At 39.9% G+C, this 15,425-nt stretch overlaps 1 protein-coding gene across 1 annotated transcript in view; it reads left to right on the top strand.

Annotated features, from left to right (window-relative positions):
- The window catches only part of PKP2 (plakophilin 2), a 108,675-nt gene that overhangs the window by 53,369 nt on the left and 39,881 nt on the right, over positions 1-15,425 (top strand). The window contains exon 6 of the mRNA XM_009180503.4: positions 4,940-5,117. Within this exon, the coding sequence (XP_009178767.1) occupies positions 4,940-5,117 (178 nt within the window). The remainder of the gene's footprint in view (positions 1-4,939; positions 5,118-15,425) is intronic.

Below are 15,425 nucleotides of genomic sequence, written 5' to 3'. Positions count from 1 at the left end.
TCATTACATATGAAAGAGTCAGAGGTGATGGTCAGTGAAATGTGCTGAAACTGCGTATTAATCTCTGCATGTTTTGTAGAAGTACTTAATTGGATTGCTACATTTTAATAAAATACTCAAAATGTTTTGCTATAAAATATTATGTACTTTAAGTAATTGTATATTATTTTATTCTACATTCATAATGTATAACAAGGTACCCTGGGTTTATATGTAACTTGAAATACATGACTTTTTTAATAACCTGATATTCCAGGTAAGTTTTGCAAAATTTAGGTGAAAGGGGTATATCTATGTAAGGGAAATTGTAAAAAAAAACAAAAAACAAAAAACAAAATCCTCCCACTCTTTGACCCCTTTGAAAACCACGGTTAAAAAGAACCAGTTTTCTTTCTTGTCCTTGTTCGAGTGGTCATTGTCATCATCTTTTCCTCCTCATTCTTTGTCACTGAAGATAGGGATTTATTTAATCAGAAAATTTGGAAGTTTTGCTGCCTAAGTGTTAAGGCAGATTTGTTAAATTACTATATTTTCTGTCCTAGAGGTCATTTTATTTATTTATTTATTTATTTATTTATTTATTTATTTATCTTGAGACGGAGTCTCACTCTGTCGCCTAGGCCAGAGTGCAGTGGCGCTATCTTGGCTCACTGCAATGTCCGCCTCCCTGGTTCACGCCATTCTCCTGCCTCAGCCTCCGAGTAGCTGGGACTACAGGTGCCCACCACCACGCCCAGCTAATTTTTTTTTTTTGTATTTTTAGTAGAGACAGGGTTTCACCATGTTAGCCATGATGGTCTTGATCTCCTGACCACATGATCCACCCACCTTGGCCTCCCAAAGTGCTGGGATTATAGGCGTGAGCCACCGTGCCCGGCTGAGGCCATTAGTATTAAACATGAGTTGTAATATCTAAGATCCCTTTACTGGTTAGCTATTTTTTGCAAACATCACAGTTGGCAATAAATTTCTGGATAATAGGAGTTATCATTGTCTCTTATAATTGATAATTATTCTAATTATATCCCTTAACAGTGTCCAGATCCCTTTCTTTTTGGCTAGAATGAGAGCCTCATGGTAGAAAATTACAGGCAGACAGACCATCTGCAACAAAGAACTATACTAGTAGACATTAAGACACTATGAATAAATTGACCAACAGTTAAAGATGAGATACATGAAAACCCAAACTGTAAATATTATATTAGGTAGTCCAGAATCTGATCATCGAAGGGACATCTCTTCAGAATCATCTAGTCCATTGGTTTCGTCATGCCCAAAACTGGAATCATTTTTTTAAAATACAAGTCCTGAACTCCATCCCGAGATTCTGGCTCAGCAAATTTGGGGCATGGCCCAAGACTGTGAGTCTGTTTTGTCACTGGGCTCATTTGGAACCCACTCCTCTAGTCTAACACTTTAATTTCAGGGTGAAAGCCCTCATCTACTTTCTGATAAGGGATAAGCTAATTTTTATTCCCTCCAGTGATAGAGCTGGGTCTTACAAGTAGTTCCTTCTGTTTTCGTCAAAGCTCTCTTAGAAGTTTATCCTTTCAGTGAGCCAAAATCTCCTTCTTTAGAATTTCCACTCATTGGTTCTGGTTTTGCCTCCTCCGGTGATACGAAATGATATCTAGTTGTTTAAATTTGCATTTCTTTAGTTACTAGAGAACATGGATTGCTGTGTAGATTAGCTCCTAATATCAGTTGGTTCTGTGTTGTGTACCTTCCCAATTTTTCTACTGGTGTTTCACTTTTTAGTGATTTATAAGAACTCTATATATTAAGAATATTAACCTTTTATCTCATCTTGTACGTATTTTCCCAGTTTGTAGTTGGTTACTCACTGATTTTGTTTGAGGGTGTGTGTGTGTACGCATATGTAATCCTGAATCTCTACTGAACATCTTAGTTCTTTCACAGCTTTCATGCCACCCAGAAATTTGACAGGCATGACATTTCTATGCAAAATCCTATATTAGAAATTCTAAAATTATACTGAAACTTCCGAAATTGTATACTTTTGTAGAAATAACAGAGCATGCCAAGCTCTAAAGGATATTGACTGTTGAAGGAAAATTCCACTCCCTTTGTTCCAATTAATCCTCTCTGGTTTTTATTGTAAGGTGTACTTTTCCTTTGAGTGCCCTGTGTGGTCCTTTTTAAAAGGAGGAAATGTCATTATGCTTCACGTTCTTAAGCTTCTGGCAGGCAGAGACTATTAATTTGTTTGCTTATTTAGAACTAAAGAAGCTTTTTTTCTTCTTCTTCATTTCTCTCTTCTTTCTAACTTGCTTTTGTAGCTTAGTAACCAAAATTCAACCTCAGACTTGCCTTTAAATTGTTTTCAACCACCTTCTGAGTTTTATCTGTCCCTCTTCCAGGGCCTCTTAAGGAGAAGTGGGAGGAATGAAGTCATTGTGTTACAAAACCTGTGGCTGAGGGACACTGCTCCTTAACCCCAAATGCTAGTTTGATCAGGAAAAGACCTCCTCATAAGTCAGAAATCTAGTCCTCACAAGACACCAGACCCAGTGTCACTGTATCTAATGGAAGCTCTGTGTAGGCTTCAATGGAAATCTGGTTACAGTTTCAAAAAGTAGCTACCTTTGCACAGCGGAAGCAAACTCTTTAAGCCCAAAAGACTGCCTGAAGCCTAATGTGTTCTAATTGGTTGGACCAAATGTAAGTATACTGAGTAATTACCAAGCTTTAACTATACAGACTGTTATTTCAGGGGAGATGATGATTGCCACAGAGTTCAGCCAAGTCTGCCACATTTGCTGTGTTCATAAAGGAGCCTGCTCCGAGTACCTATGCTTCCTCTTTCCTTTGCACAGACCACAGTCAATTTAAGAAGTAGGAATTTTGGGCTGGGCGTGGTGGCTCATGCCTGTAATCCCAGAACTTTGGGAGGCCGAGGCGGGTGGATCATGAGGTCGGGAGTTTGAGACCAGCCTGACCAACATGGTGAGACCCCTGTCTCTACTAAAAATACCAAAAAATTAGCAGCGTGTGGTGATGTGCACCTGTAATCCCAGCTACTCAGGAGGCTGAGGCAGGAGAATCACTTGAACCCAGAAGGCGGAGGTTGCAGTGAGCCGAGATTGCGCCACTGCACTCCAGCCTAGGCAACAGAGTAAGACTCTGTCTCAAAACAAAAAGTAGGAATTGCTGGGCCAGGCACAGTGGCTCACGCCTGTAATCCCAGCACTTTGGGAGGCCGAGGTGGGCAGATCACCAGGTCGAGTTCGAGACCAGCCTGGCCAACACGGTGAAACCCCGTCTCTACTGAGAATACAAAAATTAGCCAGGCATGGTGGCGCGTGCCTGTAATCCCAGCTACTCGGGAAGCTGAGGAAGGAAAATGTCTCAAACTTGGGAGGCAGAGGTTGCAGTAGCCAAGATCGCACCACCGCACTCCAGCCTGGGCAACAAAGTAGTACTCCGTCTCAAGGGAAAAAAAAGAAGTAGGAATTGTTGCCTGGGCAGCAAGGAGGATAGGGTAGAAAGGGAAGAGTCATCCCTTCTCTTTCTGCCCCTTCTTCTCCTTTTCCTGGGCATTAGTGAGTTAGGGTAACCTATTGCAGTATGAAAGATGATGAGGCGGGCCAGGCAATGGCTCATGACTGTAATCCCAGCACTTTGGGAGACTGAGGCAGCAGATCATTTGAGGTCAGGAGTTTGAGACCAGCCTGGCCAACATGGTGGAACCCGTCTCTACTAAAAATACAAAAATTAGTCAGGCATGGTGGAGGGCGCCTGTAATTCCAGCTACTTGGGAGGCTGAGGCAGGAGCATCACTTGAACCTGGGAGGCGGAGATTGCAATGAACCGAGATCAAGCCGCCACTGCACTCCAGCATGGGCAATAGAGTGAGACCCAGTCTAAAAAAAAAAAAAAAAAAAAAAGATGGTGAGGCAACTCTACACCTGCTGGGAGTCCCTGGAATAGCAAGCAATCGGTGTACAGTCTTCCTTCCACTGAATCTGAAGCATTCGCGCTCCAAATTTCAAAAAAAAAAAAAAAAAATCGTAAATATATATACCACTTTCTGTTCTCTCTCAGTACCCAGCCTCAGTCTCTATGTCACAGTATATACCTTAGAAATTACAACATGCTATTATCTCAGTTTCTTCAGATTAGCCCATATGGTCTTTCTCTTTAATATGGGGGATTCAAGAGGAAAGAGAAAATTTAATGAGTAAAGAAGGTACTAATCTTTGACCATGCAAGTTGGCAGATAGGGAAGATCCTCTTGTCTCTCCTTCACTGCCAAACTATAAAACTATACATGAGGTAGCCAGAATAAATAGCTGGAGGATGTGATTCTGTGATTGGGTAGCAGTCAATAACATTAATTGGTGATGTTGATCAGCTTCCTGTTGACAGGCATGGAGAAAGGCTTTCTGCAGACCCTCCCTGCTCTTACTGGGAGGCACAATGTCAGGTGAAAGTTACAGTTAGTGGGGAAGGAGATAGGGAAGATATTTTCCCATGTGTATCTAAGGGAGAAAAAAATACAACTCTTTAAAAATGTTGAAGTTTTAGTTACAATAGGACCGTTTTAAGCCTCCCTGCTGGTGAGCCCAGACTTTATTATCTCAGTCAGGTCAGCTTTGTGGTAGGGCCCTTTAAGAGAAACAGCAATAAATGCTTAAGTATGTGTGACTTTTATTTATCTATCTGATGAGTTTAAACCTGCACAGTGTGTAGCCTAAGCCGTATATTTATTGTTCACGTGGGTCAGCCTCCATCACCATCTAATGAGTTCTTATTGGGTTCTTCCATTTGGGAAAGGGGCTGCCCGCCCCACCCCACCCCCAGATTTTTTTGTGACTTAGTCATAGCCCTGGAGTTGATGGCCTTCAGGGAACTTGCCAGCAGTCATTTTGTTCCCACCCTGCACTGTCTTCATGTTAACTCTGTGCTTTTCTAGGTTTGCTGTGGAATTTGTCATCTAATGACAAACTCAAGAATCTCATGATAACAGAAGCATTGCTTACGCTGACCGAGAATATCATCATCCCCTTTTCTGGGTGGCCTGAAGGAGACTACCCAAAAGCAAATGGTTTGCTCGATTTTGACATATTCTACAACGTCACTGGATGCCTAAGGTAATGCTACCTGTACCCTGCCCTGATAGAAGATGTAATCAAAAATTAGGTAGCCCCAAGGAAGTCAGGATATGTTCTGCCTTTGGTTCTTTCTCTAGTTACACAGTTTGTTTGTTTGTTTGTTTGTTTGTTTGTATTTTTTTTTTTAAACAAACAGAGTCTTGCTCTGTTGCCCAGGCTGGAGTACAGTGATCTGCCTGCCTCAGCCTCCCAAAGTGCTGGGATTACAGGTGTGAGCCACTGTGCCCGGCCCACACAGTTGATTTTTTGAGAGACTCTATTTGGATGGTAACTGAAAAAATTTATTATGATAATATGTTTATTTTATCTCCATAGTTAATCACACAGTAATACCTATCAAATGCCAATTTTGTATAAAACATTATGTTAGCTACTGAAGGCTATACAAAGATGAATAAGAAAACCCTTGGCTGGGTGCAGTGGCTTACACTTGAAATCCCAGCACTTTGGGAGGCTGAGACAGGAGGATCACTTGAGGTCAGGAGTTCAAGACCAGCCTGGGCAACATAGCAAGACCCTGTCTCCACAAAAAAATGAAAACAATTAGCTGGGCATGGTGGTGTGCACACGTAGTCCCACCTACTCGGGAGGCTGGGACAGAGAATCTCTTGAGCACAGGAGGTTTGAGGTTCCAGTGAGCCCTGATTGCACCACTGCACTCCAGCCTGAGTGACAGAGCAAGACCCTGTCTCAAAACATACAAAACAAGAATATCTGTAAGGGATGTTTATTGGAGCAGGGGACACAGATAGAAGACAGCAGCAGTTCTCAAAGCTGGCCACAGGTCCAGCACCACCTGGAAGTTGTTAGAATTCTCAGGTCCCACCCCAGACCTCCTGAGTCAGAAATGCTCAAGGTCAGGCCCAGCAGTCTAGTTTTAACAAGCCTCTAGGTGATTCTGACAGACACTGAAGTTTGCGAACTAAGATGTCAAAGGTGCAAGTGAAGTGCTGCGGGAATGCAGAACAAAGGACCATTCTGGCGTCTGGTGAGATCAGAAGGGCACTAGAAAAGAGGTGTCAAGTGAGCCGGGCCTTGCTGGACTATTTCGGTAGTCAGAAATTCTCTAAAGATAAAGGACCACATTCTTGAAAGGCGTAAGAAGTGCCTAAATGGCCTTCCTTGAATCCATCTTCTGTACTGCCCACTGAATCTGCTTTTCTAGTGCACTTTTGATCCATCGTTCACCTGCTTAAACACATTTCACGTCTTAAAGTTTCTCTTCGGCTCCCATTGCCTTACCACATAAAACAGAGTTCTTAGTATGGCAGATGTATTAGGACTGTTTCCGTTGAAAGTGGTGGAGACCAAACTTAAACTCACTGAAACAAGTAGGAATTCATTGGCCCATGTGGCTGAGATATTGCAGGTCACTTGAGGAAGTGAAGGAAGTATACCAGGAACCATGGCCGTATTCCCTTTTTGGGACAGAATTCAGCATTCCTGGGACTCACTCTTTTTCTATTTGTATCTCATCTCTTCTTGCTCTTCTTTTTTCCTAGTGAGCTCATTTCCTGCAAATGCAAACAAGCCGCCTCTGCTAAATAACTTAATCATAGGCAGCCCTTGCTTAGCCACACACACAAAAAGTGCACGTCTTTCTTAAAATGATTGTGCCAATCACAGGGAAAGTTTTTTCCTGGCCTGGCTTCAGAAAGGGGCACATCATTTGAGCCACTTTTGACCTGGATTGTCCAAGCCTGGATCAGATACCTGCTTTCATAGCAAGGACAGCAAGATATATTACCATAAGAAAAGGGTGGAAGAACTTGCTAGGTGAACCAAACAAAAATGGAAGACACGTTGGTCCATGACAGTATACACAGCCCTTTTCAGTCTATCCACAACCTTCATTACCACCTTTTTTCCCACAAATATACTTCATACCCACCGAAGTACTTGCTTTTCCTTAGATGTCATAGTACTTTCTTATCAAGACTTTATTTAATTGTATTTGCCTGGTAAACATTTTCTATTATCTGCCTATTGAATACTTAATCTCCTAATGATTTAAAACCAAAGATAAAGTTTATGTTTTCTGTGAAACATTTTCCAGCTTCCCCAGCAAAAGCTAGTGCTTGTTCCTGAGGGTTCAAACGAGAGTTTGTAGGCAAGTCACCACCGTTCCTGATTTTGTCACATAGCTGTATTATGATAGTTGTTTACGTACCTTTTCTACTATTAATAGATTGTGAATGCCATAGAAGCTAAGCCTATGCATTTAAAAACCATCTTTAATGCCTAACCCTTAGCAAAGTTTTCAGCATATAGTAAGTGAGCAAGGTATGTGAATAAAATGAATAAATGAATGAGTGAATAAATGAAAATACATGGTGAATTTGGTGAATAGTCGAGTCTGATAAGAGTGTGGAGTTTGTGGTAGAAAGTAATCAAACAGAAATTGGAAACATAGGCTAAAGCCAGATAGTGGGGATCTTGAGGATCACATTAAGGAGTTAACTTTTTTTTAAATTTCCGATTCAGGAAGTACACGTACAGGTTTGTTACACAGGTACATTGTGTGATGCTGAGGTTTGGCCTTCTAATGTGCCCATCACTCAAATAGTGAACTTAGTACCCAATAGATGGATTTTCAACTCTTTTTCCTACTCTGTCCCTCCCTGCTTTTGAAATCCCCAATGTTTGTTGTTCCCATTTTTGTATCTATTTGTATCCAGTGTTTAGCTCCCATTTTTAAGTGAGAATATGCGATATTTGGTTTTCTATTGCTGCATTAATTTGCTTAGAATAATGGCCTCCAGCTGCATCTATGTTGCTGCAAAGGACATGATTTCATTCTTTTTCATGGCTGTGTAGTATTCCATGGTATATGTGTACCACATTTTCCTTATCCAGTCCCCTATTGATAGGCATCTAGCCATGTCTTTGTTATTGTGAACTGCTGTGATGAACATGCGAGCGCATGTGCCTTTTCGGTAGAACAATTTATTTTCCTTTGTATATACACCCAGTAATGGGATTGCTGGATTGAATGGTAATTCTATTTTTAGTTCTTTGAGAAACAGGAGTTAATTTTTTTTCTTCTGTAAGCAAAATTAGCTAGTATGGAGGACAGAGATACGATAATTTTTGTGGGAAGAAGAAGAATGATAGTATCAACAGGGAAAGGTGTATTGTGAAGGTAAAAATCTAAAGGCAACGATGCTAGTTACAAATCTCTTCCTGTAGTCTCCCCTTACGATTGATGAGTAGAAGATATACATTGGTTGGTTGTAGCAATGCCCTGGTTGGCACACATTTTTCAGAACATATAGTAGCTGAATACACTCTAGTCAGAATAGCACTGTTTTAAACAGTGTTTGCAAAACAGTCCAGAACACTTATTTGAATTTCACCTTCCAAAAGCAGAATATAGCCAAAATCTGGGAAGTGAGTACCATAATATATATGTTTACTAAACTGTCCCTTCCGATTTCATCTGTATATCTCATTTATAACAATAATAGCTAACATTTATTGTTGTTATGTTCTAGAAACTGCTCTAAATGCCTTATGAGGTTTTTCTCAGTTTATTCTCAGCAGCAGCCCCTACAAGGTAGGTTTTCCTCATTTTATAGATGAGGAAACAACCTCAAAGAGGTTGAGTGATTTTCCTAAAGTCATATGGCTAGCAGTAGACAGTTGAAATTCAAATGCGGGAAGCTTGTCTTCAAAGCCGAAGGTCTTAGTATGCTAGATACATTAGTATTTGTCACATGTCCACAGATTGTGCTTAGGTGGATAAAGCCCCTGCCCTTCATAGTCTCAAGACACCACAGGGTCAGATATTGCCAATTTACAGGCATATTCAGTTGTCATTATGGGCATTGTATCAGCATTTCAGTGTTGTTCTTTTTGAAGTTCTGTGCATGCAGAACTCTGTACTGCATTTCATATAATCAAAGAAGATACAAAGATGAAGTATATGAAATGAGACACCTTTCCAAGGTAGGAGATGGCATTGTAGACAACTTCAGGGTAGATGTCATCACAATGGATAGAAAGGCCACCGGGAGAATATTCAGGATATGAGTCAGAATGTAAGAAAAGACCTCCATGGACGGAGCTTGCAGTGAGCTGAGATCCGGCCACTGCACTCCAGCCTGGGCGACAGAGCGAGACTCCGTCTCAAAAAAAAAGAAAGGACCTCCATGGAACCTGCAGTCACATAGCATTGATTTCCAGGACATAGAGGTGTCTGCTAAGTAGTTGCTCATTTATGTCTCCAGCTCACTCTTAAAAATTTTTAAGACAGATGTTGACTGGTTCTAGTAAGAGTTAATCTTAGCTATATTTTTAAAAATCATGAATGTTACCGAATATCTTAATTGCCACAAATTGATTGGTGTTATTTTCTCCCTACATGTATTCAGAGCCGACAGTGAACTAAATTGAGTAGTATTTCGAGCATTGTGTTTGATTTAGATTACTATAATAAATTCTTTCCGTCTATTTTGGAGAAAAACTTGTGCATACGCCAGTGACTTTCTCCACTTACCAGACTTGACGTTGAGATCATTTCTGGTCTGCACGTGGCAATGGTGCTGAGCAAATCTGCTCTGTAGGTAGAATGTTTGCTTAACTAACGAACTTGTAGCAGTGACTTCAGTTCTGCCCACCTGAAGCTTCTATAGTGAGGTCACTCCTCTAAGAGAACATGCATAATTTATCCTTCAAAAAAGACTAGCACTGTCAGGTCCACCACCTTGGGGATGTACCGGATCATTTGTCTTTAGGATGAGCATGTGCCTGCAACAGCATTTACCACAGGCATCGGTGCTTTCTTTAGGGCCCTTTGGAATTATGTACTTTTCACCACTGAAGTCACTCACTGAAAGGTGATACAAATTTTGCAACAGGGATAACCATGTGCCCACGTAAAGTTTCCGGTTTTTTTCTTAAGTCATACTACACTAGCTTAATGACTGGTAAAATCCAAGATAGGAGAGGAAAATAAATTGTACACTCCAGTGTGTTGGAGCCGGCAAGTGAGAGGGATTCTTGGCATTTCAGCATCATTCCGTGTTCAGTGACGCCATGTTGGTAGCTTGAGACTAGCCGTGATGGGAGTATTTTAGTAAGAAACTGGCAAACACAAGCCAGGCACAGTGGTGTGTGCCAGTAGTCCCAACAACTTGGGAGGCTGAGGCAGGAGGATTGCCTGAGCCCAGAGGTCCAGCCTGGGCAACATGGACCCATCTCTAAAAACAAAGAAAGAAAGAAATTGACAAACTCTGCAAGTCAGACGTCTCCCCCTACCACAGCCCCAGAAAGCTGGTTGTTAAACATTTATCAGCAAGCTGCTAGCATTGAATTTCCATTAGTTGATTACTTTAACATCACAACATAGGTAACTAAGGTATAGGCATATTTCTCCATAAACACTCCTTTTCAAAGAAGAAGCAATTCCTTTGTTTTCTTAGACGGTATAATGAAACTTCAGCATGTTTTCTTCTTCTTTCTTTTTTTTTTCTTTTTTTTTCCTCTTTTTCTTTTTTTCCTCATTCTTTTTCTTTCTTCAGTGGAGAAAAGCTGCTAAAATATCTCTTTTTTTTTTTTTCACAGCATCCTTTATTTACTTGGAGTAAGAAGTATAACTTAGTTAAAATATGTATTGCAATTATCAGATTGCTCTTCCAAATATTTCAAATTCCAAAATATTTATATAATAGGCTTAGAATTTTAAATTACCAAAAAAGTAGGCCGGGCACGGTGGCTCATGCCTGTAATCCCAGCACTTCGGGAGGCCGAGGCAGACTGATCAACAGGTCAGGAGTTCAAGAGCAGCCTGCCCAACATGGTGAAACCTCATCTCTACTAAAAATACAAAAAAATTAGCTGGGCATAGTGGTGGGCACCTGTAATCCCAGCTACTCGGGAGGCTGAGGTAGGAGAATCGCTTGAACCCAGGAGGTGGAGCTTGCAGTGAGCCGAAATCACGCCACTGCACTCTAGCCTGGGCCACAGAGAAAGACTCCACTTCAAAAAAAAAAAAAATGCATTGGCTGTCTTCTTTGATTCTATACCCCCCTAGACACACACACACCTATTGTGAGTCCTTTTTTTTTTTTTTAGTATGAATTTATACTGTGGCTTATCCTAGGGAATTGGTGTAACCTGACTATTAACTCTATTTTCCACATCACTGATTGGAAAACCTCTGAATGTAGCATAAATAAAACCAATGGTTATTATCTGGGATAAGTCTGAAATTGCTGCCAAAGATTTACCATCATTTCTGCTTATTATTCTTATAGCTTCTTTCCTCCTCTTTCTTTCTTTCCTTCTTTCTCCCCTCCTCCTCCCGCAGCTTCTTTCTTCTCTTAAAGGACAAGAACTGGAAGCAATTTAGAGGTAATAAATTAAAATGCCTCAGGGCTCAGGTAGGCACTTAAGTGGGCAGGTATAAGACATGAGGAATGGGCTGGCTCTGTCAGACTAGAGAAGGGGAAAAACACTTGCCCTAAGAGCAGTGAGAGTCGGGTTCTGGAAAACACTTAGGTCAAAACCAAACACATCTAGGGAGCTTCTGTTAGTGGCCTCATTCTTCAGGGGAAGAAATTAAGTCCCCAAGACTCTTCGACAGTTATAGAACCAGCGATCAGAAATTTGAGAATGACAGCTAGTCCAGCCTTCTTGGGAATCTGCCACTGGTCTTCATTTATTCTCCCTCTTATCCAACCCTTTTGTTATTGCTTGAGTACTTGTTGAAGGCCTCCTCTATCCAAACCACTATTTAAATTTCTGAGATTTCAAAATGGAATGGGACCTATTTTTGCCCTGGAGGAACTCTGGGTTTAGTGGAGGAAAATGGCACCTGAAGAGATCGTGACAATCCTTTTGGTAAGAGATTAAAGAGAGGAATGAATAAACTGTTATCAAAGCATTGAGTTGCTTCACTCACTTTGCCTTGGGAGTTGGGAATTTTTTCTGGAGAAAGTCAAACTGTTAAAGGATGAGTAGGTGTTTGAATGTCCATCTCAGTCGTCAGATCATCATTCTATCATTAGGTCATCTCCAGCATTCTTAAATACTATAGTCATATTAAAAATCTGAATTCATAAAGCCCTAAAAAGTCATTTTCCTGAGTTACTGTATTTTGTTGACCATCTACTTATGAGAAAAGGCTTATAAAATTGCCACCTTAAGATAAAGATGCAGTCTGCTTTATGAAGGTCTACCCAGAATTTGTCAGTACACATTATAAAACATATTCTTTTTTTCTCAATGCATTTTATGCCTGTGTATGCTGGTGAAAGGCGAAAAGCAATTTGTAATGCATTTCTCCTACAAATGACATAAAGTTCACTTTCTCCCACCTCTCATCCTATAGTAAATGTGTTTTGAATGTATAATATCCTTTTATATATTACATTTTATTACTTAAAATTATTTAAATTCTTAAAAGAAACTTTCATTGTCTCTTCCACTGGAAATCTAGCTGGAATGGGGAGTTGTCAGAGGAAGCAAACTGTACCTTTAGAAAGAAAAGCTGTAACTATCAATCTTGTTTCTAATTAGTCACAGAGTTAAGGGCAAGTTGTTTTGGAATATCAGTACAAGCTACTCTCTGAAAAATGAATGTCTCCATGTACATTTTTAATATATTCAGTTACAACTGTCTTCTCCAGCACATATACACCAAAAAACCATATACTGAATATAATTTTTAATGTATATCTTGGTACCAAACTTTAGAAATTTACTGCATCTACATTTTCGTGATTATGCATTTTCTTTTCTTTCTTTCTTTTTTTTTTTTTTTTTTTGAAGACAATCTTGCTGTGTCACCTGGGCTGGAGTGCAATGGCACAATCTCAGCTCACTGCAACCTCTGCCTCCCAGGTTCAAGCGATTCTCCTGTCTCAGCCTCCCAAGTAGGTGGGACTACAAGCGCATTGGCACCTCGTCCAGCTAGTTTTTGTATTTTTAGTAGAGACGGGGGTTTCACCACACTGACCAGGCTGGTCTCAAACTCCTGACCTCGTGATCCGCCCACCTCAGCCTCCCAAAGTACTGGGACTACAGGCATGAGCCAAGGCGCCCAGCCTGTATGCATTTTCATTCTAGTTACCTTTGCTCATCCACATCTTATTCTGAATACTCATGACTTATTTGGTCTAGCCTTGTGCATAATCCCAGATAATTAAGAAGATAAGTAAATCAGGATCTAATTTTCTTGACTATCAAATAGCTATTTTTCTTTTTTGTAAGATGTAGCCCCCAAAAGAGGCCAGAACTTACTATTGAAAATCACAATCTAAATGCATTTACTTCTGGAGAAGAATTAACCATAAAACTAGAAGAGTAATGCTAGATGAGACAGTGCAAACAAAATGGAAACTTGATGAAAGTATCTAGATAGTTCAGCCCTGAGACTGGCTTTCCCAGAAATAGAAAGACAATTGAATCATCATCTTCAGCCTCAGTTATTTGGCTGATTATTTAAACTCTTCATGTTTCATGTGTAAACATAAGCAATATGAAGTTTGTAAATATGGAATTGGCAATATTTCTAATGTTACACTATCATAACCGGTCATAACCATATTTTCTGTTGGTTACTTTAGATATACAAATAAGTACATGGTTTAATTAATTAAATTACTTTGTAAATTTATCTTTTTTTTTTTTTTTTTTGAGACAGTATCTCACTCTGTCGCCAGGCTAGAGTGCAGTGGCACACACTGCAACTTCTGCCTCCTGGGTTCAAGTAATTCTCCTGCCTCAGCCTCCTGAGTAGCTGGGACTACAAGTGTGTGCCACCACGGCCAGTCAATTTTTTATTTTTAGTAGAGACGGGGTTTCACCATGTTGGCCAGGTTGGTCTCGATCTTCTAACCTTGTGATCTGCCCACCTCAGCCTCCCAAAGTGCTGGGATTACAGGCATGAGTCACCGTGCCTGGCCAACTTTTTCTTTAAGTAAATTTAAAAGGTGGAAGTGGTATTTAAATGGGTAAATAAGATCCTGATTTTTAAAAATGATTGTTTTATGAACTAAGCTTCAGGGTTTTAGGCCATTATTTTGAAATATCTCAACAGTTCTTAAGTTATTAAAGCAAACAAAATCAAAACAAATATGACTATGCTTACCTGGTCAACCATGGTCTTCCTGAACCCAGTGTTTTTAAGAGTACATGTCTCACTGAAATCCTCAAGCAGCACATGTACAACCAACTGACCCCTTTACGAAGGTCCCTGTTCTTCAGACTAACATTTTCCACTGTCCTATTCGTATCTTTACCAAATTGGCCCAGATTAAAAGTTGTACTTTACAGAAATTATGTAACACTTCTCTTTGCTAAAGAAACTCTTTATTCTTATCAATCAGTGCATAAATATTGACTGCCTGAAAATACATGAATAGGAACAATACAGAGGAAGAAAAATCAGGGAAGGAAACAGGACATTAATTTTTACTCATTATATCAAGTGGACTCTTTTTGCTGGGCTTTCTTAATCAGTTAGCTTATGAGTTGAGTCTTGGGCAAAAAAAAAGAATTCACAAGAATGTCGTTATCAGAGACTTTTAATACCATCTTCATGTTTAAAGAAAAATATCTATATAGCTCAAATTGGTGTTTTATGAACTGTATTTTGTGACACTGAAGGTCTTTTTCCAAAAAATGTAAGACTATCGTCATAGTTAAAATGACTACTAAATTGTTTTTATTCATTATTATAAAAAGTGAGTGGGTTGATACATTGGGATAAAGCAACTGACGATTTTGTCACTATCCTGTGGTTAAAATCTCTGCCTGTCTTGAAGGTACAGACTATCTAAGCATCATATTATTTTACTTTAGGTCTTAAACATCTTTATTATTCCTAGTCTGACATTCCAGATATCTCCTTTATGCGTCAAGAATGCTTATTCAAGTTGCAGTAGCTCTTCGGTATATTTTTAAAATTACAGTTTGCTGTTTATAATTAATGGAATTATTTTAAATGGAATTTGGGATTCTGTCCTACATAACATATTCTAGCTAATTGAGAGGAAATTAATGTAGCCTGCCAGCCAGTTGATTACTGGCTGAATTAACTATTCAGAATGCTTTTGGAAAACCTGAAAATGCAGGAAAGCAGAGCTAAAGGATTTTTTTTTTTTTTTTTTTTTTTTTTTTTTTGAGATGGAGTCTCACTCTGTCACCCTGGCTGGAGTGAAGTAGCACTATCTCAGCTCACTGCAACCTCTGCCTCCTGGGTTCAAGCGATTCTCCTGCCTCAGCCTCCCAAGTAGCTGGGATTACAGGCATGTGCTACCACACCCAGCTAATTTTTTGTTT

Source organism: Papio anubis, chromosome 9 (genome assembly GCF_008728515.1).
Source record: "Papio anubis isolate 15944 chromosome 9, Panubis1.0, whole genome shotgun sequence".
In the NCBI taxonomy this organism is placed as follows: Eukaryota; Metazoa; Chordata; class Mammalia; order Primates; family Cercopithecidae; genus Papio; species Papio anubis.
This window is presented reverse-complemented; position numbering and strand designations above follow the sequence as displayed.